At 44.9% G+C, this 25,806-nt stretch overlaps 1 protein-coding gene across 9 annotated transcripts in view; it reads right to left on the bottom strand.

Annotated features, from left to right (window-relative positions):
• The window catches only part of Sacs (sacsin), a 102,273-nt gene that overhangs the window by 58,543 nt on the left and 17,924 nt on the right, over positions 1-25,806 (bottom strand). For 6 of the 9 annotated variants that reach the window (XM_030247881.1, XM_030247882.1, XM_006519226.2 and 3 more), the window contains exons 3-5: positions 8,703-8,853; positions 2,842-2,929; positions 1,121-1,206 (exon numbers count right to left, since the gene is read on the bottom strand). In XM_030247881.1, coding sequence (XP_030103741.1) covers positions 1,121-1,206; positions 2,842-2,929; positions 8,703-8,853 — 325 coding nt within the window. Of the gene's footprint in view, positions 1-1,120; positions 1,207-2,841; positions 2,930-8,702; positions 8,854-8,935; positions 9,240-25,806 lie in introns of those variants that run through there. The other 3 variants (XM_006519227.4, XM_030247880.1, XM_006519229.3) reach the window with 2 other exon arrangements.

Raw genomic sequence — 25,806 nt, 5'->3', positions numbered from 1 at the left:
AACTGGCTACAATAAAAACATCACAAAAAGAGCAAAGGAGGCCAACCACAGGAGTCCTGGCACATCACTCACTCACTTCTGACCCAACTCCTGTAGCCAACAACTGAATCCTCACTCTGAATCCATGTGGATCATCCCACACGGTCCTCCCCAGCCCCACGACAACTCCATAATCATATCCTTCATTTCTCTAGCAACCAATAGAAAAAAAATAGCTTTCAAACTAGCCTTCTACAAGCACTATCCTGAAAGCCACTGGCTGCCATTCTGAAAGTCCCACTGAAGAAGCTAGTCCAGTATCCCTTAAGCCAGTCCCCGCCACACAGCCTTTGTGCCTGTCTCAGCATGACAACATGAGCTACTAGACCTAAAAACACTGCTAAGCTGGAAGAGAAATAAGGGCTAAAACACTGAAGATGAGCATAACAAGGAGGGTACAGAATAACTCACCTACTGCCCCAGCTCACTAAGGAGGGTTCTTACTGAACACCAAACCTAATTTCCACAAAATCTTCTTTCATTGCCTTTTTTGTGGATGTTTAAATTTTCCTATTAATAAGTATATTCATATTTAAAGAATATATCCCGAGCCATGTCCATAACCCAGCACTGAGACTGAAGCAGAAGCATTATGAATTTGAGGCCAACCGGGACCACAAAGAGAATTCCACTCCATCTTGGAGGAAAAATATTATGATCATATGTAACATAGACATAAATAAATAATTACCCTATTAAAGTAAACTCTCTCACAAAACAGCCTCTAAATCCAGAGACGAAACAAGCATATGTTCCTGACCTCTCCATGGACTGGTATTAGGCTGCTGAACTATTGGTTGGTTATTTGATTGACAGCTGGTGCATGCCCAGGGCTCACTGCTCTACAAGAGCATTCCTAGAGGACACTGTGTTTAAAGGGAGTGAGTATGCAGCAGCCTAGTGTGGCCCTGTACTCACAAACCCTCCTCCCTTCACACCAACTGTATTCTCATTTCTACCCCCATCAGCTATGCACTGTGGCCATGCAGGCAAGGCAATACAATCAAGTCTAGACCAGATGCAAACTCTTAAGTGCTTCGCTCTGAAGGTAAAGCCCACAGGACTCCATCAGATCTCCTACCTTAAGGATCTGTCCTCCTTCTGGATATCTTCTTAAAATATCCTTGAGAAAATCAACAAGTGGTGGAGTTGTTTGACCAAATCGACCTAAAATGCAGGATATATTTTACAAGACTTAGAAAAATAGGATTTCATGGCATTCGTCCTGTGTGTGACTTGGTTCTGTCGCATGGTTTCGGGTATGGCACCGCAGAATCCTAGGACCAACTCAATGGAAAGTAAAGGCAACTCAGTGGTATGGAGTCTCACGACAGTAGCTGCTGACACATTAGGTTTCTAAAGCTTTTTCCAAGGCATACCTTCACAAACGGGTAATTCAACAGCAAGCACCGGGTCAGAGGGGTAAAGGTGCTGCTATTTTTTAAGGTGATTAAATAACTGGTGCTGTGTATTGCTCCTGAGACAAAAAACAAGTCAGGAATAATGTCACTTATTGTCACATTCTTATTACTCTCAAATGTAACTGATACTCTGATGGCTCTGCTGTTCAATGACTGACCAGGTTAAGAACTAAGTCCTGCCTGCACTGTTCCACCCCGGCTGGCCAGGCCATCCTCAGATAGGTGGCAGGAAGATGTAAAGAGGAGGATGGAGAAAATATTCCTTAAGAACAAGAAAAATTTAAGATCTGCCTATAAATAAAAAATAATAAAGTGATTAGACAAAGTAACCATCACCATAGGCTGGACCAGAGTATCCCATTCTTTAGGATTCAGAATATTTGCACTAATTAATAAAGTATCTTATGGATGTAATCCAAGGCCAAAGAAGAAATCCATGTATATTTAGTATATATATATTTAGATATATTGCCTGAGGGTAATCTATATAAAATTTTTAGTGTGCCTGTGTTTTTACTATAAACTGTCATGAGGTCACACAGTGAACTTTTCGTTGTTGGCATTAGATGCCTTTGGTCTATTTTTAGATTTCTGCATTAGGAATTCTCAACCTGTACAACTTTGTATAATTTTGACATAATCATCACCGAGACCAAGACTGAGCAAGACTATGTCAACAGATTTCTCTCATCACAAAACTAGCTACAGCCACCATTTCCTTCTGGCTTGGGCAGCCCCTTCCTGCATTCTGTCGTATGCTCTCATTTCATGTTTAATATAAAGCCTTTAGTCCAGGCTACTTTACTGAAGTGTCTACAAAAAGATACAAATACTTAATGCATGAACTTGGAGGTCACTATCTACGACCACGAAACTATCAAACATCATTATCATCACCACCATACCTTATCAATCACCTCCAAATGTTTCTCCCAACTCCCTTTAGTTTTGACTTTATTCCTTTTGTGGAAAAGCATTTAAGATGTTCCTTCTTCACAATTTAATAACTTTGTTTGCTTGATTGTTTTGAAATAGGATCTTGCTAGGTAGCCTAGTCTGGCCTCAAAAGATCCTCCTGCCTCTGCCTCCTATGTACTGAGATTACAAGCATGCACATCATGCTCCACTCTCCTTAGCAAGCTCTTCAGTATACATTACAGCACTAACACTGGTCAGAACTGGGCCCTCCACTGTGCAGCAGATCTCCAGATCTCATCTGTTTTATAAAGCTGAAATTTCATCTTCTCGGACCAACACCTCTAAATTTCACCCTCCTCCCAGTTCTTGGTGGCCACTATTCTCCCCTCTGTTTCTGCATTAAAATAAAAATCTTTAATGGACTAAATTGTGGCATATACTTCAGGTAAAATCAATATTATACCTCCCCCCTTTAAGCCTTTTGATTGAAGGTTTACAAAAAGATGACAGGTTTTAGAAGTCAGGTCTCCAATCTTGATCCAATCAGGTATCTGAAAAAGAGAACAGAAAATGTGTAAGATGCAACATAATGTAGTGCCAAGGAAGTGTTTGTGAGCCACAGAAGACCAACCAGGAGCCAATCTGATGCCATCACACATCAGGAGCCGATCTGATGCAATCACACAGGGTATTTACTTAAAAGCTCCAGCTTGGGCTTAACTCACCGCTGACCCACAGGATGGTTCTGGTGAAGAAAAGCCCTGAACACTCATCGGAACAAGGTTTTATAGACAATGGCAAGCGAGGGGTGAGTGTTTCTAGAGTGGCAAGCATCTAATTGGGGTGCTACTGTGGCCTTTAGCATAACTGGCTGGTGCTGGGAGCCAAACCATAAACTTAACTTCTGCTTCCCTCCTGACTGGTGCTTCTTAGGCAGGGGTGGGGCGGTGGGGGCTGTAACCTGGAGGTGCAGATTTGTTGAGGAATAACCGGAAACTGGTGTTAGATGCTGGATTTGTTGGGGGCATAACCTGGAGATGCAGGTCTTGTTGGGGGGTAGCCTGGAAACTTAAGCTAGGCTCAGGTTTTAGTGGGGGGTAACCTGGAAACTGAAGCTAGGTACTGGCCTGTTAGTTTACTTGAGTTTAAACTTAGGTCAGGTTTTCTAAGATGGGGGTCTGAACCCAAAAATCTGGTCTCTCAATAACATTAATACTATCACTTCAAAACTTTCTCAAATGTTTTTCATTCAAGTAATATTAACTATCCTTACCAAGAAATAAGTTGCCCTCATGGGAACATTACAGAGGGCAGAATAGAATGCTAGCTAAAATCTTTATGGAATAATTAAGTTAGAATTTTTCTTTAAATAATTACAAATATAAACAAGTCTATTTCTCTTCTATCATATAATTCACCCCCTTCCTTTCTTCCCACCCTCTCTTTCACATGCTAGGCAAGTATTCTGCCATTGATCTACACCCCCAGCCCAAATCATCCCAAATTCTCATTTTCAAATATGTAAAAGATGTTAACACAAACATCTTTTTAATCAAAGATACCAATGTGTATTTGGTATGCAGCATTGCTCCAGGAAACTGCAACAGATCAGAGGATAAAATTTTGGCATATTAATATGCATGGCAATTTTCTTGGGATTAATCTATATGGAATTTTCCTAAAATAGCAATACATTTTTCATTTATTTTCAGAGATATCCCATAAAATTGTGTTCCTAGACATTCCCTTTGGAAATCATTACCATATATGCCCCTAAAAGGATGGGAGTAAGCTGTAAACATGCCTGAAACATGCCTCAGTGTTTGTCTTCCTGTCCCCAAAAAAGGTGGGTACTTTAAAAACTCGACCTGGAAAAGGTGAGCTCACAGCTTTCTAAACCTCTAGCACCCTCATCTTTATTTCACACTTCAACCAATAGTGTCACCACCTACAGGCACCTCAGAGGACCATCTCTCCAACCAATAGTGTCACCACCTACAGGCACCTCAGAGGACCATCTCTCCAACCAATAGTGTCACCACCTACAGGCACCTCAGGGGACCATCTCTCCAACCAATAGTGTCACCACCTACAGGCACCTCAGGGGACCATCTCTCCAACCAATAGTGTCACCACCTACAGGCACCTCAGGGGACCATCTCTCCAACCAATAGTGTCACCACCTACAGGCACCTCAGGGGACCAACTCTCCAACCAATAGTGTCACCACCTACAGGCACCTCAGGGGACCATCTCTCCCCAGAGCGCCTCTGCAGCTACTTCTAGCCCAAGTGCATACCCTCCAGTCTCTCCAGCCTAACCTGCGTTTCTCCACTCCCAGCATCAGCTGCTCCGCGGCTCCCGGGCTTTAATAACCAGCTCCCACTTGGTCTCCTTACTTTCTGTATGTCCTTGGTTATACAGCAGGGTCACATCATACACCTGCCGGCCCTGAGAACTATCCTGTGAAAACTAGTGCATGCCTTACACGAGTGCTCAAAGAAACGTAGGTGGGAATACTGACTGCCACTAACAAAACAACAACAATGACAACAACAAGCAAAACAAAAGCCAACTTAGAAATAAACCAAATGTTGTGATATATTTGCATGGCAAAATATCACACAACAATGAATACTGACCAGCCAAGCTATATACACTTTAGATGGATACTAATAAAGAAATATTGGGTGAAAAAAAGCTCCCCAGCTTATTACCTAAAGAAAGATAAGCTCCTTATAACAGGCATAACCAACAAAAGTAAATGGAACATTGTCTGGGTTATATACTTAGGTTACACATACGTATTAAATGCAAACAAGAAGATATCCATTACGTCATCATGGGTGATCATTCCACTGGTCAATTAACCATCTAATTACAAAGGAAGTAATACATAAACCAGGGCTCATTAGTCCAATTTGGGATCACTAAGGTGTGCTGGGAGAAAAAAATGGCAGAAAATACAAAAGAAGGAAACCTATGACGTTTTCAGGTTTTAAAGAGAATCAACTACAAGAAACTAATACCTAAAATAAGTGTATTAACTGAGGTCAAACACTTAACAATCTGGTAGACTATAATCTCTGTTGCTATCTATCACAGGGCAGTGAGATGCCTAAAAAGCAAGCTGGCTGTAAGACATCCTCAGCAGCACTAGCTCTTATGGAGTGTGCCAAGATTTGGGGGTTTGTATAGGCTCTCTTCCCTTCTCTTCTGGATACTGCAACCAAGGAAAGAAAATGCACCTATTCCCCCCAGATGCAATGTACCTTCTATTCAAAGTGCCCGTCTCAATGTTTTGAAAACGAGTATCAAATCATTAGAAGCTTCGTCTCGCCAGCCAGCCTCATTCTCCCTTACAAACCTCGGAGATAGGCATTTCAATTACTACCAAACAGTGACTCTATTAAACAGTATGATAATATAACTGTTCAGCAGATCACCCAACACCTCTTTTTTTTTTTAAAAAATATCAATGACACAGGGAGATGCTCAAGAGTCAAAATCTGGGGGGTCGGGGAGGGACATGACACACTTGTGATGAATTAAAAGAGAAAAGCTAAATCTCCATCTACTATCTATTATCATCTGCCTCTCACACTAAACTATTCAGAATTTAATAATGTCAATCTAGAAAGTCCTAAGCAGCAGGGACTGAGAGGTAAAGAGGGGAAAGTCCGCCTGAGAAGAGAATGCCGACACCCTGTTTCTTCAGAGCATTAAATGAGGTGGTAGGTGAAGAGGCCACAGAGCACAGCGGCTGAAGCTCAGCAGGGTGTGGAGATCATAGAACAGGGCCCAGGAGCTCAGTGATGCTCTTCCCACACACTCCCCAGATACAGAAAGGGAGAACTGCTAAGCATCAGCCACGACCTATCTCTAGCCCTGACCTCTCTTTCTGAATCCATCTGCAGTTGTGAGCTGACTTTCAGTCCTTACAGTCACAGACCTTAGCAGTGACCAGACTTTCAAATGGGAAAGCAATTCTGACACATGAATTTGGCCCCAGTTACATGTACATGGTGGTGGCAAGCAGGATCTGGGTCACCCACTTCTCCGTTATATGCATTTTCCTAATTCCTTCTGTGTCTCACCATCAGCTGAACCACATCTAAAAGCAAACTGACTGCCACACTTGTTCCAGAATGAGCTGCCTCTGTCATCTGCTAAGAAACCCTTGCTCTCCTGGTCTGGTTCCAGGCTTGCAAACATGCCTATAAAGCCTTCTGCCTTAGTTTACTTCCTCGCTCCTTCCTTTAGGTCCATGTGGCACCAACTGCCACAATTCTGTCCTTTACAAAGTGCCCTGTATATCCCTTCATTTGCTTATTTGTAGTTTGTGGTGTTGGTGTTGGTGCTGTTGTTGTTGGTGGTGGTGGTGTGTGTGTGTGTGGTATGTGTGGTGTGTGTGTGGTGTGTGGTATGTGTGTGCATGCATGGTGTGTATGTATGGTATGTTTGTAGTATGTGTGGTATGTGTTTGTATGTATATGTGTGTGTTGTGTCTGATATGTGTGTGTGGTGTGTGTATGTGTGTGTGGTGTGTGTATGTGTGTGGTGTCTGTGCATGTGTGGTGTGTATGTATGGTATGTGTGTAGTGTGTGTGGATTGTGTATATGTATATGTGTGTTGTATCTGATATGCGTGCATATGTGTGGTGTGTGCATGGTATGTGTATGTGTATATCTGGTGTGTGTATGTGTGTGGTTATGTGTGTGTGTTATGTATGTATGTATATGTGTGGTGTATGTGTGTATTGTGTCTGATATGTGTGTGTGGTTGTGTGGTTGTGTGTGTGTGTGGTGTGCATACTGTGTTATGGGTATATGATGAGGGCACACCTGTGAAGGTCAGAGAACAAGTCTTAGAGAAGGCTTTCTCCTTCCACTGTCACGTGGGCTCCAGCATTAAGTTCAATTGCCAGGCTGGCACAGCACTGAGCCTTCTCACGTCCCCATGCTTTCAATTTCACCTTCACAGCCATAGTCTCATGACCTCAGACCAGATCAGTGATGGGCCTGGATCTCTTTCACCTCCCAACCACCCAATCCAAACAATATGACCACTTCAACCACCCCAAATCTGAGTCCTGCACAGGCACCTGTAAGAAACTATTCCAGTGTCAAGAGCTACAACTGAGTCATGTTACCATATGCATTTAGGGAACACGACAACAAAGTAGACCCAGGAGTAAAGTGGGAATAGACACAGAAGAGCAAACCCATAAAGGCGGGTAAGAATGAAGGTGTCACAGACAAAGAAAGCAATAACAGTGTGTTCCTCTGCAGGTCTGCCTCAACTCCTGGGGCAAGCCAATGTCTTCGAGTCAGCAAACACCCCTGGGGAATATGATAAGAAATGACCCGTCTGTAGAGGTGCCTGAGAGCAGGTCACCAGAGATCTGTCTAATGTGCAGGAAACCAGAAAAGCTACCCAGTGGATAAAAAGCCAGGACCACCCTGGAGGGCTCTGAATTAAGCAGTATGGAAACCCAACTAGAAACGCCATCCATGACACTCAAGTAACTCCTGTGATTTTATTTGACTTTTTAAGGCCTGGAAACGATGATGTTTATCACATAAGAAAGGAAAGATACTAAAATTAGAGAACAGGATCATTCCCAATAAAGCTTAAGCTTCCCTTTCAAGAAAACTGTAGCGTCTGCCCCATCATTTAAGAATACAATTGAACATGTAAAAATGTTCTCATTTTCCTAAGTATTGGTAGACTAAGCCGTTCATTAGCACTTCAGAAGTTTCAGGTTTTCTCCTCAAAATAACATTTTGGGGATTAAGTTATGTCTGAAGACCCTTTTCAGTTGTAAATTTCTGTGATTCAAAGAAATTAGTGTAGAGAATTTGCTTAGCACATGCAAAGCCATAGGTCTCAGTCCCAGGACCACAAAGAGAGTGGGAAGGGCTCCAGAATTGGCTATTTTAAAAACACCATTCTTGTTAAACTTAGAAACTGAAAAATATAAATGATGGTCCCGTTCTATCAATGGTGATGTCTGTGAATTTTAAAAACTCCCTGGTTCACAATGCCCATCAAAATACGTGTCTTCGTTTTAGGCAGTTAAGATTCACAAATGTGGAAATTGTAAGTGCAAAAGAAAAAAAAAGTCAAAAAACAAAACAAAACAAAAACAAACCAAAACCTACAACCCACAACCACGCTCCAGCCATTCTGCTCCAACTCTTTACAAAGCTCTATTGACTCATCTGAGCATCAGTCTTCCGTGACAGACAGGAGCCGGTGAATTTCCTGCCGCCAGTAGGCGACTGCGCCCATCTAAGAAGGCAGGCCTGGCGCTGACCTACCTCCCTGTCTCCGCGCCACAGTCGCTGCTCCGCCACCGGAAAGCTGGTCTCAGCGAAGATGCGCTCCTTGAGGTCCCGCCCGGTAGCGGTCGCCGGCACCGCCACGGTCCTGCAGCCCACGCAGCCGCGGAGCACGGTCACGCGGACCCACCTGCGACAGGCAAAGGGACGGACGGTCAGCTGGGTTCGCGCGCGGCCGGGCGGCACCACCCTCCCGCCCGGGGTCTCGTCACCTGTCCCCCATGGCGGGCTCCCCAGGCCTCCTCCTCACGCCCAGCCCTGCCGCTCCGAGAGGTCCGCCACTGGCCCTGAGGCGGGGATCCTCATGGCAGAGGCCTGTACCGCCGCAGCGCTCTGCCGCAGCCCGCAGAAGGGCAGAGGAAGGCGCCGCTGCGGAGGAGGAGCGAGCCCTAGCGCGCCGCGCGCTCGGGGCTGCAAAGGGCCATGTAGGCGTCGCCCGCAGGCATGCGCAGCCCTGGGACCGTTATCTGCGGAGCAGCCCTTCCGCGTAGCCACGCCTTCTTAGACGCGCCCTAAGGGCCGCTACTGTTCTTGGAGGAGCCTCAGGCCCCGCCTCGGCTCCGCCCCTCTCGTGGATGGCAAAGGACGGACCCGCCCCCTTCTTAGGCCACGCCTTCCTCTGACACACCCCGCACACTGCGGTTGTTCTGAGGAGACTCACGTCCCGCCTCGACCCCGCCCCGTTCCCCCGTGCAGCTAAGGACCGCCCTGCGCCGGTCTCCAAGCCACGCCCCTCCCAGGAGCGCCCTTCGATTGCAAGGATGCTTGGGACCGGCTTTTGCCACCCCTTCTCTCCCAGTCTATTCACTAAGGAGCAGCTCCAGTGGCTCTCTCCAGGCCACACCTCTCCCGAGCCCTCCACTCAGAAGTGACTGCTGAAGAGCAGCCTGGCCCTAACCTAACCCAACTATACTAAGCAGCCGCACAACCCCACATGCTACACCCAGGTACCTCCTTCCACTTAACTTCTCACAGATCCTGATGAAAATAGAAAAACCAAACCCCTCATCTATTACAGCCACGCAAAAGCTACTTGGTGTAATAGTAAACGCCTGATTGTTATTTGAAATATTCTCATGTACTAAAAACTCCATTTTAGAGTTAACCCTTTTAAAATGATATTAATTACCACTTCTCTTGGCTCCCTTCCATATAGTCAGGATTCATCATTAGGAGTAAAAACTACCCCGAGAGCTCCTTAGAAGACCATAATGTTAGTCAAGCTTTCCTTTCGCTGTTGGAACGGGTCAGTTTCATCAATTAGAGAAAAATACTGAAACTCAGTATAACGATCCTGCCTAGAAACCCCGATAGACAAATACTTGATTTTTAAATTAGATAAGCCTATACAAGTGAATGCATTGGGATATCAACAAATAGGAAAAAATATTGATTTTGTCTATCAAGTGAGATTCCCCCCATTCCAAGCCCCTCCCAAACACCATGCCTAGCACCTGTAATGTGACATGTACCACCCAGACCCCAAGACAAATCTTCAGGTTAAATGTCTTCAGAGTTCAGAATGCATCCCTCTTCCTCTGTCTTCCTATAAGATCTTTCTCTGGGCACCAAGCAGGATGTTGTAACAATAGAACCTAGGCATGGAGTGGAAGCCCTGACAGGAAGGACTGACCTCAGCCATCAGGCATGCCACAAGAGAAGCAGAGTCAGCCCACAAGGAGGCTGATCAGAGGCAGCTTTGAACCTCTAGAGCAGAATGCCTTTGGGATACATCACACAATGTCATTACTCATGGGAAATGCAGATCAGAACTCAGGAGAGATGCCAGAGCTAGTGGCATCCTAGGCCGAGGAGTCACTAGCTTCTTCAGATAATAGTCATAAAATCTACTGAAGCTACTGTATCCCAACTGGATACACCCCTGAATGACAAGGACACCCAAAGAGTGAGACAACGTATCCTAAGCAACTGTTTGGGTAGGCCTGGTTGCAATTTTACCAGCTAGAGTTCTGGACATGTACTTGCTGGTGGTTGCACAATATCATGACTGTGATGCCATGGAACTGCACGATTCAAAAGGACTCTGAAGGTAAATCTTATCCTATGTGTACCACCGTATTAAAATATGTTCTCCATTTTGTTTGCTGAGACAAAGCACAAGGCGGTTCTGAAGTGTCAGGATTTTTCTGCCTCTGCCTCCTTAAGTGCTAGGATAGGCTACATGGTCATGTATTCAGCTGTTTTTCCCCTTTCTTGTTCAATATTTTTAGGTAGCACAGAAACTCTAAAGAAGTTGATAAGAACAGCTGTCAAGGTTTGGAGCCAGAGACATGAAAGGCAGGCAGCAGGGCAGTGACCACATGTCATATCACAATGATACATTTCCTGTTACATATTGACTGGCAGGCAGCAATAAGATTCAAAAGACTGCAAAGGTAAACTTGAACAGCTAGCAGATGACTAGGACAAAGTAGCAAAATAGCAACAGGATAGTCATTAGTCTATCAGTGTGTGTGTTGGGGGGGGGGGAGTTGGTCTACTTTTTGTATGCACAAGGGACTTATTATTTTTGTTTGTTTGTTTGAGACAGAGTCTCACCATGTATCCCTGGCTGGCCTAGAATTCACTACATAAACCTAGATGGCTTTGAATTCATAGAGACCCCTTTGCCTCTTCCCCCTGAGTACTGGCATTAAAGGTATGTGCCACCACACCTTGCAAAGATAAATGGCATGACTATTTTGACAGAAGCCATCAATAAATAGATGAGTCCAGAGAACTAGGAATCCGGGGCTGGGAAGATGGGTCAGTGGGTAAAATGCTTGCCATGTATTCGAGAATCTGAATTAAGATTCCCCACCCTTGCATATAAAAAGCTGAGCCTGGTGTCTGTAATTGGGAAGGAGTGGAACTAGACAGATCTCTGAGGTTACCGGCCAGCCAGTCTAGCCAATAAGTGGTCTCCATGTTCAGTGCAGAGACCTTTTCTCAAAATATATGAAGAAATAAAGGATGAAAACAAGCCACATAAGCTTGCAGCCTCTACACTCACCTATGCACACACATGGACATGGGCAATGCATATTCTACTGAGGGGCACTCCATCTTTAGTGAAGATCTTTATGAATCTGAAGGGAAAAGTGATTTTCACAAGTTGAAAATCGCGCAGCTTGGAAACAATAAAGGCAGGCCTGGCTCCACCCTGCAAGCTCCTCCCAGGCAGGAGAGATGGCACTAGTGGGGATCATGGAAATATGCATTGTAACAAGCAATAAAAGTAAATAAAGCTGCTGATTTTATGCTTACATTACAAAGAAGGGAGAGAAACAATAAGCAAGTAGATGAGGGATAGACGATCCCTCCCTGTAAAGTCAGGTAGCAGGACACACCATTTAAAGGCCATCCACAATGAAGGAAGTGTTCCACCCTCAGAGCAAATGTTAATTAGAGGCTTGAAGAAAATGAAGTGGAGCTTACATAGCTCCATGCATTGAAGAAAGGGACCCGGAGTCAACATATATGACATCTGCTTTCACATTCACATTGTAAGAAACAGGAAGAAGAGATGAGAAAGGAAGAAAGGAAGAAAGAGAAAGAAAGAAAGAAAGAAAGAAAGAAAGAAAGAAAGAAAGAAAGAAAGAAAGAAAGAAAGAAAGGATAAAGTGAGGGGATATGAGGAAGTACAGAAGGAGGGAGAAGGAGGAGGAGGAAGGAAAGATAAAGGAAGAGGAAGGGAAGAGAAAAGGAAAAGAGGATAAGGAGGGAAGAGGAACAGGGTGAGAGAGAAAGGAGGGGGAAAGGGGGAAGAAGGGGGCTTAAATGGAGGGGAGAAAGGGTGGAAATAGCAAAGAAAATGCAGAAGAAAAGAGGGATAGAGAGGAAAGAAGAGAATGGATGGGGAAGGGGAGGAGAGAATGAAGAAAGGAGGAAGAAAGGATAAGAGGTAATGAAAGAGAAGAGAACAAGGAAGGGAGAAACAGGGAAGGAAGAGAAGGATGATGAAGGAAAGGGGGGCTGTGGGAGGGAGAGGAGGAGGAAAGTGAGAAGGAAGGGAGAGGAGGATGAAAGGGGGAAGAGGAGGAAGTGGGGAGGAAAAGAGAGGGCGAAGAGGAGGAACATCATGGAGGGGAGCAAGGCAGCAAGTAGGCATGGCACAGGTAGCTGAGTGCCCACATCTGACCCACAAGCAGGAGGTAGGAGGGCTTGGAGCATGGTAAGAGTGGGGCACAGAGAGAGACTAAAGTCTGGCACAGGCTTTTAAAACCTCAAAGCCTACCTACCCCCCAGTGACACACTTTTTCCAACAAGCCACACCTCCTAACCCTCCCTGTGCTGGCTAGTCTTGTGCCAGCTGACACACAAACTGGGATTAGCTTGAAAGAGGGAAACTTAATTGAGAAAATGCCTCCATAAGATCTGGCTATAAGGTATTTTCTTGATTGGTGATTGATGGGGAGGGCCCAGCCTATTGTAGGTGGTGCTATTTCTGGGCTGTGGTCCTGGGTTCTATAAGGAAGCAGGCCAAACAAACCAGGGAAAGCAAGCCAGCAAGCAGCACCTCTCCATGGCCTCTGCATCAGCTCCTGCCTCCAGGTTTCTGCTCTGCCTGAGTTCCAGTTGCGGATGAACTTCCCAATGACTTCCTTTGGGGATGAGCAGTGATGCAGAAGTGTAAGCCAAATAGACCCTTTCCTCCCTGTCTTAGGGTTTTCATTGCTATGAAGAGACACCATAGCCAGGTCAACTATATGTGGACAACATGTAATTGGGGCTGGCTTACAGGTTCAGAGATTCAGTTCATTATCAAGGCGGGAACATGGCAGTGTCCACGCAGGCATGGAGCAGGAGGAGCTGAGAGCTCTACATCTTGATCTGAAGGTTGCTGGAGAAGACGGTCTTCCAGGCAGCTAGGAGAAGGGTCTCAAAGCCCACTTCCAAAGTGTCAAACTTCCTCCAAGACCACACCCACTCCAACAAGGGCCACTTCTCTGAACTTCCTAATAGTGCCATTCCCTGGCCCAAGCATATTCAAACCACCACACTCCCCAACTTGCTTTTTGGTCTTGGTGTGTTTCACTACAGCAATAGAAAGCCCAACTAAGATACTTCCCAGAGTTCCACTAACTAGGGACCAAGAATTTAAACACATGAGCCTATTCACAACAGCCAATTCTCATTCAAACTACCACAAGAAAGGAGGGAGGGAGTCAGAGGGAAGAGAGAGAAAGGAAATGAGAGGGTGAGAGGGAGAGGGGAAGACAAAACCATGAGAGGAAGGAGGGCAAAGAATGAAGGAAGAAAGGGTAGGATTTTTAAAGGGAGGCAGAGGAAGAAATGGAAATAACAGAAAAAGAAGGGGAGAAGAGGAAAATACCATGTGTGTGGGGGAGTGGGGGGGTGTTGGTAGGGAAAAAGACAGGGAAGGAAATGGATGAAGGATAAAAGTAGAGGAAATAAGGGATAGAAAGAGGGAGGGGGAAGAAAGGGAGAAATAGGAAGAGAAAAGTGGAGGAAAGTAAAATGGAGCCAGAGACAGTTTAAAAAGATGGAGGGGAAATGAGGGAGGGATGGAAGATGGAAAGATGAAGGGATGGATGAAATGGAAGGGAGGGGGAGGAAGAGAGAAAAGGGAAGGGGGAGATGGGAGGGAGGAAAGAGGAAAAAGGAGATAAAGAAGAAAGGGTGCAGAAAGAGGAAATGAAAGTGGAAAGGTGGAGATTAGAGGAAAGAAGAAGTCAGAGAAGGGTTGAGGGGAAAGGGACTAGAGGGAGGATAGGAGGATTGAAAGGAGAAGGGAGAGTGAGAGGGGTAGCGGAGGAGGGCTAAGGGCAGGAAATGTAAATGAGAGGGAAGGAAGTAATGCACAGGGCAGGGAATAGATGAAAGAAGGAAATGATGGGCAAGGAAGGGGTGATAGAAGAAAAGAAAAGAAAAGAAAAGAAGAGAAGAGAAGAGAAGAGAAGAGAAGAGAAGAGAAGAGAAGAGAAGAGAGAAAGAAAAGAAAAGAAAGAATGGTGGAGTGGTAAGAAAAGAACAGTGAGAAATAAGAGGGACAGAGTGTGGAAAGGGTCATGAAGGAGGAGGGGAAGGAAGGAAAGAAGGAAAAAGGGAGATAAGAAGCCAGGAAAGAACAGGAGATGGAAGAAAAGGAAAAGGAAGGAATATGTGAGGGAGGAAAAAGGCAAGAAGAGCAGAGAGAGGGAGGGAAGGGGAGAGGATGTGGGGAAATGGGGGGAGGGCAGAAGGTAAATGGGAGGGAAGAGGGAAATAGGAAAGAAAGGAGGGGAAGGGAGGAAGAGGAAAAGTAGAAAGAAATAGAAAAGGGGAGGGAGGAAGGGGAAAGAAAGAAAGGAACAGTGGGAAGGAAGGGAAGAAAAAGGGAGGGTAGGGAGGGAGGGAAGGAAGGAGGTCAGAGGGAGAAAGAGAGGAGGGAAGTGAGGAGGCAAGAAAAAGGGGAAAGCACAGGAAGGAAGGAAAGACGAGAATGGGAAGGAGAAGAAAGAAGCTAGGATGGAAAGGGGAGGAAGGTGGGGAAGGGAGAGGAAGGAAAAGGGAAGGAATGAGAGAGGAAGGAGAGAAGGAAATGTATACAAAGAAGGGAAGGGAAGAAGTGAGGGAAGAGCCAGAGGAAAGAAGGGATGGAAAGGTACAGCAGCCATGAAAAAACTTAGGCCCTGGCAAGTTGGGACACGCCTGTAAACAGCTTAGGTGTTTGTCCTCTGGAAACACCTTTAATCTGGGCCAAACTTTCTGCTGGAGGCCTACATAAGGACAATGGAAGAAGAAAGACTTCCTTCTTCTTTGCCTGCTTGCACTTGCTTGCCAGCCCATCTGTTGGAACTTACTTCTTCAGGATTCTGGCTTATACAGAAGACCAGCTGAAACACCCAGTCTCATGGGACCAGCAACTACTATATTCTTGGACTTCCCACTCACAGCTGCCCATTGTACAGACAACAGACTGTAAGTCATTTCAATAAATTCCCTTAATATATAAAGACACTCCGTAAGTTCTGTTAGTCTAGAGGTCCTGACTAATACACACAGAATATCAAATTTTCTGTATGCCTCGTTTCTTTCTGGAATATTAAGCTTCATATTCACTACAAATCTCTGTAGAAAATGTCTCCAGTGTCAAACTACCTACTTAGTTGAGGAGTTCTTCAAACTGGTGTCTATTCCTGTGACATATTAGTTTTTGTTTTTAAGTATGGATTTTTTGACAAAACGCCAGACAAGGGCAACTTAAAGAGGGGAGGACTTGTTTTGGGTCACAGTGTGAGGTTACAGTCTGTCACAGGTGGGAAGGCATGGCGGCAGCTGGTCACATTGCATCCACAAGCAGGAAGCAGAGACAAATGAATGCTGGCGTTTCGCTGGCTTCCCCCTTTCCTTTCCTTCTTTTTATTCAGTCCGGGACTCCGGCCCACGGGAAGGGGCCACCCACACTCACGGTGGGTCTGATGCCTGTATACCAGGCAATTTCATGTCCATTCATGTTGACAATGAAGACAAACCACCACCCAACACGATGTCTCTTCCGGAGGAACAATGTCACATGTATTTGTCCCTACAAGACAGCTTGTGTGCACAAGGTTGTATGTATACAAGTGTGTGCATGCTTTGGTGTGTAGTATATGGTAATTGTCTCTCTCTCTTTTTAACACACTGTAAGTCTTTTGGACTCTAGGCCACCGTGAACTGTTAAAGCTGGCCCAATAGCTAGACTTTAAACCATCAGTACCAGATGCAATTGATAGGTGTGGATGAGAAGAGGCCACATGGATGTCCCCACTGGTCCCAGGCATAGAATGCAGGCAGTACCCAGACCCATGACAGCAAGGCAGGGCCCGGTGCTACCCAGTTTCCCTAGTGACATTTTCACCATGGCCAGTGTGAGGTTATGCATCTGACTTCTTGGCCTTCTTCGTTCCTTCTTCCCAGGTTCTACCGTCACTGTTTGACCACTCCCAATTACAGCTTTCCATCAGTCTCCTGCTCTTCAAAGAACCAAGAAGGGCTCACTTCTCTCAGGCAGGCTGGGCCTCTGGTGGGTTTTTCTCTGCACTGGCCTGTGGCATGCTCATACCTTCCCTCTGCCTTCCCACAGGCCTACCATTCCCCATCTGTGCCACGGTCAGCACTGTCAATATCCTTTTCTGTCGACAGCACTTTCTGGGTGAATATCCAGATATAAACGCCCACCCAGACAAACAATTTTGAGTTCATGTGACTCCATGCAAAACCGTCTGGCCATCCGATGGCCACACAAAAGCATGACTGAGACCTGCAGGTGGTGGCAGCTGGGGTCTTTAGGAAGATGTGGCTTCAGAGAAAAGCCAGTGTGGACTGTCACACAGAACCAGAGTCAGCAACCTGACTGATCCTACAGTCTTGGTCCATCACTGCTTCCCATCGGATTCCTCTTCCCAGACCGAGCATGCCCCAGCTTTCTGATCTCAGTCTACCACAGTCACCACATTTGGCACCTGAAGTGCCAAAGCACATTCCCTCTGCCAGGGCCTTCACATGGGCTCCTCCCCCTTTGCGCCTTCCCCACTCCCTCACCAACTTCTGTCTACACTTAGGCACCGTTCTTTGACTGACAGTCTGAACGCTGCCTCTACCACCCTATACAAACAGCAACACCCCTAATGCGACCCCACTTCCCTCCAAAGTTTCCTTGAATTGCCTTACCCCTTCTCATCATAGCTACCCTCAGTTGTGTGTTCATCTTTTTTTGTCTACATCATCCACAAGTTGGCTCAGTGCGCCCCAGAGTGAGGCTGGCATGTTGTTCAAATCTAAGTGCTCCCTTGCCAAGCACTGGAGGGAGAGGGGACAGATGGCAAGGCCTGATGTCTCAGTCTGCTTGGGGTTGCCACCCACAAAACACCACAGACAGAATGGATTGAACTATGCACCCCTCACAGTTCTGAGGACTGGGAGTTCAATGTCAAAGTACATGTAAGAAAGGTCACATCCCTGCATCTCTTCCCAGCTTAGCCACATAGTCTCTTTGCCATGTCTATGACCTGCTTATGAGGGTACTAATACCATCATGGATCCCCACCCTACAAACTCATCTGACCCTAATTACCCTGTTCAAATACCTTGCCTTTGAATACTACTGAGGCTGGCAAGTACTAAGAAAAGCTTAGTTACCTGGGACCCACACGCACACCTGTATCAAGCCACATGCTTGACTTCAGTAATGGAAATAGGTAACTCCCCTTAGCAATCTCTTGGTAATGCTCATTTCTATTCAAACATGCTTCTGGATATATCTAGGATTAGGAGACATGGGGCAGGTCTAACCTAAACAGGTTTGGGGATTGTGGTGGTTTGAGTATGCTTGGGTCAGGGAGCAGCACTATTTGGAGGTGTGGCCTTGTTGGAGTAGGTGTGTCACTGTGGGTGTGGGCTTTAAGACCCTCGTCATAGCTGTCCAGAAGCCAGTTTTCTGTCTGCCTTTGGATGAAGATGTAGAATTTTCAGTTCCTCCAGTCCCACATCTCCCTGGACACTGTCATGGACTGAATCTGAAAGCTAGCCCCAATTAAATGCTGTCCTTTATATAAGAGTTGCCTTGATCATGGCATCTCTTCACAGTAGTAAAACCCTAACTAAAACAGGGATACATATTCAGAAAGGAAAACTATGTCTTCTGAAAGAACCTTCGGAAAACCTTCTATTTTGCCATCGTATGCCTATGACAGGTGTACACATATACTTAAAATCAGATGCATCATGGGAAGGGATATGCACAGTAGAGAAAAATGCTATATAACCCAAACCTGCCAATCAAAACAGAACCACCACAGCTATAATCCTAGCAGTCAACCCCTTCTTGTCTTGGACCCTGAAAAAAAATTCTCACTAATATCCAAGGCCCCTGAGTGTTCTCCCAGGCTCAATGCTTTTCCTGGCAGTGTGTCTAAATTTATGCTTTCATGTCATTCTTAATAAAATTTCTTGCTGCCTCTCTGTATCTCTGCCCCAGTCTCTCTCTCTCTCTCCCTCTCTCTCTCTCTCTCTCCCTCTCTCTCTGTGTGTGTGTGTGTGTGTCCCTGTCTCTCTGTGTCTGTGTCTCTGTCTGTCTGTCTCTCCCAACCCCCACTGTGTGTGTTTCAATCCTCTAAACAAGGCGCCAAGATTCTGGAAACACTAGATCCAGCCAGTGCCCTCCAATAACCTTGAAGGTTTGGGCTTGAAACATGAATTTTAAGGAGACACATTAAGTCAGTCCATAGCCCCAGAGATGCTCAGTAAGCACGATTGTACAGCTATCTGAATTTCTACTGACTGCTGCCCACATGCTGCACACAGCATGCTGGGGACTCTGTATCACTGGATCCTTCCTCCCCTGGAGGCCCTGGGTAGAAGATCATAAGCTGGAAGAGTTTTGTGAACCATTGAGCCCACAAAGATGACTTCGCAAACATTTCACCAAGTGAAAAATGCAGTCGTGAATGAACACCTACTGTATGGCTGCTTTTGTTTGCCTGTCCAGAACTGGTAGATCCATATAAACCAAAAGCAGAGGGGTGATTGCCAGAGACTATGGGGAGTGGAACTGACACGTGGGTGCTCATTAGTTTGGGACTCCTTTGCAAGGTGGCAAACATATCCTACAGTTAGGGTGGCAATAATTTTTGCAATATTGTGACTAGTCTAAAAAAAAACCCACAAACCTATATTTATTAAAATGATATGTTCCATAGTGTGAATAATGTCTGAAAGAATTAAAAACCCATTGCTGTTGTGAAAGAAATGTCTGCCCCACCCAACTCCCAGGCCCCCATGTGCAGAATCTCTCTGTGAACAAAAAAAACACTCTAACTTAGTTGCACTGGCTTTTCTAGGGGACTCAGTGGTGGTGGTTGTTGTTGTTGTTGTTTTGGTGGGGGGTTTTGTTTGTTTGCTTGCTTGCTTACTTGCTTGTTTTAGCTGTCTTTCAATATCCTCAGTCCACTCCAGAGTAGTCAAACACAGATGTTTTTGTTCTCTCATGCACACAACGCAAGCTCCAGCAAAAGCTTCCATCTTCCATCAGCACACCGGGTCTGTTCACTCCTGTGTCCTGCTTCTCCACAGCTTCCTCTCCTTGTTCTGTGCTGGACCCAGGACATCTAGTTGCCAAGTTTTTCTACATAACCTTTGCAAACACTCCTTCCTCTCTCTCATTCCTTCCAGGTGAATGCAAGTGTCCTTGCTGGGGACACCTGAAGCTGCAGGAGGCCTTGCCCAGCACATCTCTCTATCTCTTTGGACACATGCATCACCAGCCCCAAGCCCAGAGCACCTGGGTAGAAGCCACACTCACTCCCCAGGAAGTCAGACAAGGGCTGGACTTCCCTTGCCCTTGCGCTCATGCAGGCAGAGTCAGTTAAGGTTTATTTTTAGTGTCATTAAGCATGCCTTGAGAAATGAGGTCATGTTTCTGAGTTAGCATTCCTGCCTTTTCTACTTCCAAAGAGGGGCATTATGAATTCCCTGGAGTGCTGTAAAGTCACCTCAAAATAGGATGGTACAGACTTCACATGAGGCTTCTGACTATACCATTAATTTTAATGAGAGCTAGGTGTTTGGATGCCAAAAATCCTGAAAGGCAGCTCTACCAAAGTAACACTAACTAGGAAGGGCCGTGTGTACATAGGGCAGCAATTAAGTGATACGGAGTACTTTGCATTAGAAAGGAAAGCCATGACTCAAGCCCCCACATTTCGTGAGCTGACACATCTTATCCTGGATGGGAACATTAAGCCCACGTGTGGTTTTTGAATTTATGATGGATGCTGATTAAACATCCTTCTTTGCAATTATTATAGGAAATGCAGGACCATGGTGAGCTGGCTACACAGGAATAGAATGAGCTCGCTGTAGCAGGAATGTGTTCAAATGAACAGTGTATGATAAGAGAGTCTCAGAACAAGTCTTTCCATTATAAAACTGACCGAGACAGTACAATGTAGAAAACGTGGACGATGAGCTAAGGAGCCCACAGCTGCCCTCCTGCAACCCTTTCTCAGTCATGACCACACTGCTTCCCAAGGAACGTGACCAAGTGGGTGGCAGGCTCCCTGTTCTTCCCCCTCTGGGCCTCTTCCTTCTCTCCTCTCTGGCTTGATCATGGAGCAGTTGAGACCAGTATAAAAGTAGGCAAGAGGGTCTTGAGAGCTTTACACCCATCATCATCTCAGCTTGGCATCTTTCCCAGTGCTGGCCCTCTGCTGGGGGCTGGGAAATCTAAGATGGCGGTGATCCTAGCATGGGAAATAGACAAATATGACAAACAGTATTGCCCTACAAAGTCAAGTGTTGTTGTCATGGAAACTGGTATAATCAGCAGCAGCTGTTCAGTGTGTGGAGGGTGTCTTCCATTGACTTGGCTGCCCTGAGCCAGCAGTGACTGTCCTAGAGGTCAGTTTGTATCTGAAGTGCTATCTTTTTTCTTCTTCTTCTCTAACTATGTTTCTTCCCAAGCACACTTCAGAGCAACATCTGTGTGTCACATTGTGTCATTGGTTCTGCAGTGTCCCCATCAAGACCAGGCTCCAGTTCCTCTATTTCCCTCCTGCTCAGGGGCAAAGTATCCCTTCAGAATGGCTCTGGCATCTCCTTCTAGACTTTGTGTGTATATGTGTATGTGTGTGAGTGTATGTGTGTGAGTGTGTGTGTGTGTTTGTGTGTGTATGTGCACGCACATATGCATTTGTAATTGGGATTGATTCCCCCCTCCCCACTTCTCTGAACTATTGGGCTAGATGGGGTGCCTGCCACACTGGTCATTCTCAGTGGCCATGGTAGTGCCCTTCAATCACTGTACATGGGAAAACAACAGTCACCTCTCCCAAAAATGTTTGCACATTAATGGGGGAATTTTAATTTCTGCTACTGTGTGGAACATGGGGCTCATATTTTTGGAAGGTTTTCTGCCCAGTTGCCTCTGAAACTGCACCGCAGGGGGCTTTATTTTCAGCAGCAGTTGAAGGAAGAGACTGAAAAGAAGGCCCAGTGAGAGCATACAGTACCCACTGTCAATCTGAGCGTTAGTGTGCACCAGACCTTCCCTATTCAGTCTCAAAATGCTCTATAAACACCGTATCAAGCCACTCAAGTCCCATGCAACCATGTACTCACATTTATAGCCGACAAAAGAGAAAGTCACAAATTTTGGGTTCAGTGTAAAGAAAAGTGTGACAATAATCAGGACCATTCTCCTTTTTAATCACCGATCACCTAATACATTCCAAATCCTCCACACGGACACTGTCATATTTAATAACCAGAAAGCCCCGCACAGAGGCTTTATCATCCACAGTCATAGCTAAGGCTTGGCATCAGGGAGAGTGAGTGTGAGGAAACCTGGAGCCTGGGGTTGGTCAGTGTCTCCTGCGCCATTGTGCTTCCTCTACTTTGAAGTGACACTCTGTTTAGGTTGGTGGGGACATTGTCATTGTTCTCTGGGGACAGCTTTCTCTAGAAACAGTGCTCTCTGGGGACAGCAGTATCCAAAATTCTCACCTAAGGGCTATAAGGACAATTTACATTTCCAAGAACATGGCGCTTTTAGAGTCTGGCTGGATGTAGATAGCATGAAGCCCTCACACATGCAATAGAAAATACGTCTTCAGTTTTGAGGTTTGGTGGCCAGTTGCTATGTACTGTAAAGCTAAGTGTGGGGCGTTCAGAGTGGATTAAAAAGCTACCACTTCACACATCCTTGAGGAATGGCCAATTGGAATTAAGCACAGCCCAGATGTGTTCAGTAAGTAATAACTCAGAGTTATCCATAGGAAAGAAATATTAATAGCTTAGGCAGTAGATTCTGCCCAGTGTTAGTGTTGATAGAGGCTTGTTTTAAGTATAAAGGCTGTGTGTGTCTTTTATCCAGGGAATGAATGATTAAAGGTGAGCTAGAAACCCCTGATTGATATTAAATACTTTCTGCAACAGTTTATGTCTTAAAAGAAATTCTTGGAACTAGAACTGTTCGGGATCTGGCTTTTTTCCAATTTTGTAATATTTGTGCAAATATAATGAGTTACTTCGGGATGAGACCTGAGTTTAGACAGGAAGTTTGGGATTCGAATACATCTTATACACATAGCCTAAAAGTAATTTACACAATGATTTTTAGCACACCTTCCTCTGACTATGACCTGGAATGCTCCATCGAAGATCTTGAAAAGAAAGGAATTTTGTGTATTTTACTTAGGATTTTATAGCTTTATGATTTGATTTCATCAACTTATATGAAATATATAGGATTAAATATAAAAATAGAAATTACAAAATAGAGATAGATATTCAGCAAAAATCTTGTAATCATCTGCTTACCTAAAAGATCTTACAACCGCCCATTTCTACTCAGCTAAGCTACTTGTCTGAAAATACACCCGCTTCTACTTTGCTTTAAAATATCAGAGAGAATCTCAAGAGTATAATTTGATTAAATATTCTCTGGTCAGAAATCACTGAGAAATGTAAATTATTTATAAAAAATGAAAGTTTTTGTCAACTTTTTAAATTTCTTGCTTATGAGATTTTTACTATTGGTGTGAGGGGGGGCTTGTTTTTATTGCTGGGGATCAAGCCAAGGGCCTTTCGGTAGACAAATCCCTGCTGCTAAGCCACACCTTCATCCCAGATACAGGCTTTTCAAAATAATATACCAGTGTGTGATTTATACCATTTCTAAACATCTGGGGTTGTCAAGAAGCAGATCATGGGTTTCTATCCCGTGTCTTCCTATCCCATTGTCACAGTAACTTGGAACAGGAAATTGTGGAAACCACATACCCGGAAATACAGACCAGAGAAATAACAGATCTGGAGAAGAGGGGAGCACACAGCTGAGGGTTTAGACGATGCATGCATGTGCTGCCTCAGAGCAGTTACAGCCATTGGCCGCATCCACTAGAGAAGAAGCCAGGTAGAAATAGGTCAAGGAGGGATTGGTGTTTTGTTTTTTGTTTTTTTTTTTTAAGGAAAAACTGGGGATTAATCCATCAAAACCTGGATGGCTGGGTTTTTCACTCTCACTCAACTCAAACAGAAGCACCCACCATTTACTTGCTTCCAAAGTCATTTCTCTGCAGGCTTTAAATGCTCACACGATACAGTTATAGGGTGGAAAGTTATCTATTGTCTCACTAGTGATTAAAAGTATATTGTATTCATAACTCACTCAAAAAGAAATCTATCATTGTCCACTATTTTTTTAATTATTATAAATATAATGATTGACTAATTTACACAAAGAACCCATCAACAAAAGTTATTCATAGAAAGAGAATGTAGTTCAGATTTTGTTTATTTGTTTAATTCATAGAACTCCTCAGAAACACCCTAAACACTTCTTTTTGCTTTTTGCATATGGCTGGTGTTAAGCTATTTATCTGTGGTTGACTGGGTAGGTGATGGTTTGGTTCAGTGATACAACTTGTGAGTAGGGTCCCTGCAGTCTATTTGGGAACAGCAGGGTCCAGAAAATGCTGTCTGTGAGCATGAAGTGCAACTTGACCTCAATGATCAACTATATAGCTGATGTCCTAACATATCTACATAAGCAACATTTGTAATGACACAACTCTTTAGAAAGGTTTTTAAAAAAACATGATGTTAGTCACTTCGTTTTCAATATTTAAAACTAAGAAGAAACAATTAGCAACTGGGCATAGTTGAATCAACCAGATGACTAGCTCACACCGTCTCATTTGTCACTGGAGAATCTACGTCATAATCCCGGTGGGCTAAGAAACTATAGTTCCACATCCTTCAGGCTTCCCTAAGGGATTGTCAGGAAACACCTGGGACTTGCTTTAAAAATGCCTAGTAAAAGCTCCCTCTTCCGAGCCAGGGAAGAGAGGAAGGAAGGATGTTAAGAGCAATGGAGGAGCTAGAGAAAGTACCCAAGGAGCTAAAGGGATCTGCAACCCTATAGGTGGAACAACAATATGAACTAACCAGTACCCCCCGGAGCTCGTGTCTCTAGCTGCATATGTACCAGAAGATGGCCTAGTCGGCCATCAGTGGAAAGAGAGGCCCATTGGTCTTGCAAACTTTATATGCCTCAGTACAGGGGAACGCCAGGGCCAAGAAGTGGGAGTGGGTGGGTAGGGGAATGGGGGATATGGGGCACTTTTGGGATAGCATTGGAAATGTAAATGAAGAAAATACCTAATTAAAAATTAAAAATAAAAAAAAAATAAAAGAAAGTATTTAATTGGAAAAAAAAGAGCTGGAGGAGGGGAAGGAGTGAACGGGTGGAGTGCAGTGGTCATGACATCATGGCTTCACTCAGGAACTCACTGTGACTACCTGCACAAGGTCAGACCAACAAAGTCATATTCCAAAAGGAAGCACTAACTGAGCCTGGGGTGGTGGCCCAGGCCTTTAATCCCACCACTCAGGAGGAAAGGACAGTCAGAGCTCTATTTCTAGCTACCACGATCTATTTGAGTTCCAAGCCAGCCAAGGCTGCACAGTGAGGTACTGTGTCAAAAAACAAAAACAAAAACAAAGGAAAGCAAAAGAAAGAAAAATAGAAGTACTTACTGGACTCAGTGGGTTTCCAAAAACTGTAAAGGAGGACAGGAAGGTGAGGAGAGGACATGCTGGGGTAGGATTGTCCAGGGGGAAGGAGAGGGAGAGCTGGGAGTGACTATGACCAAGATACATTGTATACATTGCATACATCATATACATTGTATACATTGCACACATCATACACACTGTATACATGTGTGAAACTATCAAAGCAAAGTTTAACTAGATGATTCTCTGAGTGATGATTCTTCTAGTGATCCTGGTCAATAGGCTGAAGAAAGGACAGTTGCTGTCTTTCTGAGTTTAGAAAGCAGCACCCTGGAGAGTTGGTAGGCACCAGGAAAGCTTGCCCCAAATGTGTGAGCAAGGAAGAGGTAACTGTCCACTCAACATCCAAGGGAGAAGGCAAAACAAATTCACTGTGCTACTTCTCTGGTCATGATGACAGAATACTTGACAGAAACTACTGAAGGGAGGGTATGTTCTGGTTCATGGTTTCTGACAGGCAAGGCTGGAGTGTGTGGTAGCTGCTCACATGGCACCAAACCAAGAAGCAGGAAACTCGGGA

This window comes from Mus musculus, chromosome 14 (assembly GCF_000001635.26).
Source record: "Mus musculus strain C57BL/6J chromosome 14, GRCm38.p6 C57BL/6J".
Classification (NCBI taxonomy): domain Eukaryota; kingdom Metazoa; phylum Chordata; class Mammalia; order Rodentia; family Muridae; genus Mus; species Mus musculus.
The sequence above is the reverse complement of the archived record's forward strand: the minus strand, read 5'-3'. Positions and strand labels throughout refer to the sequence as shown.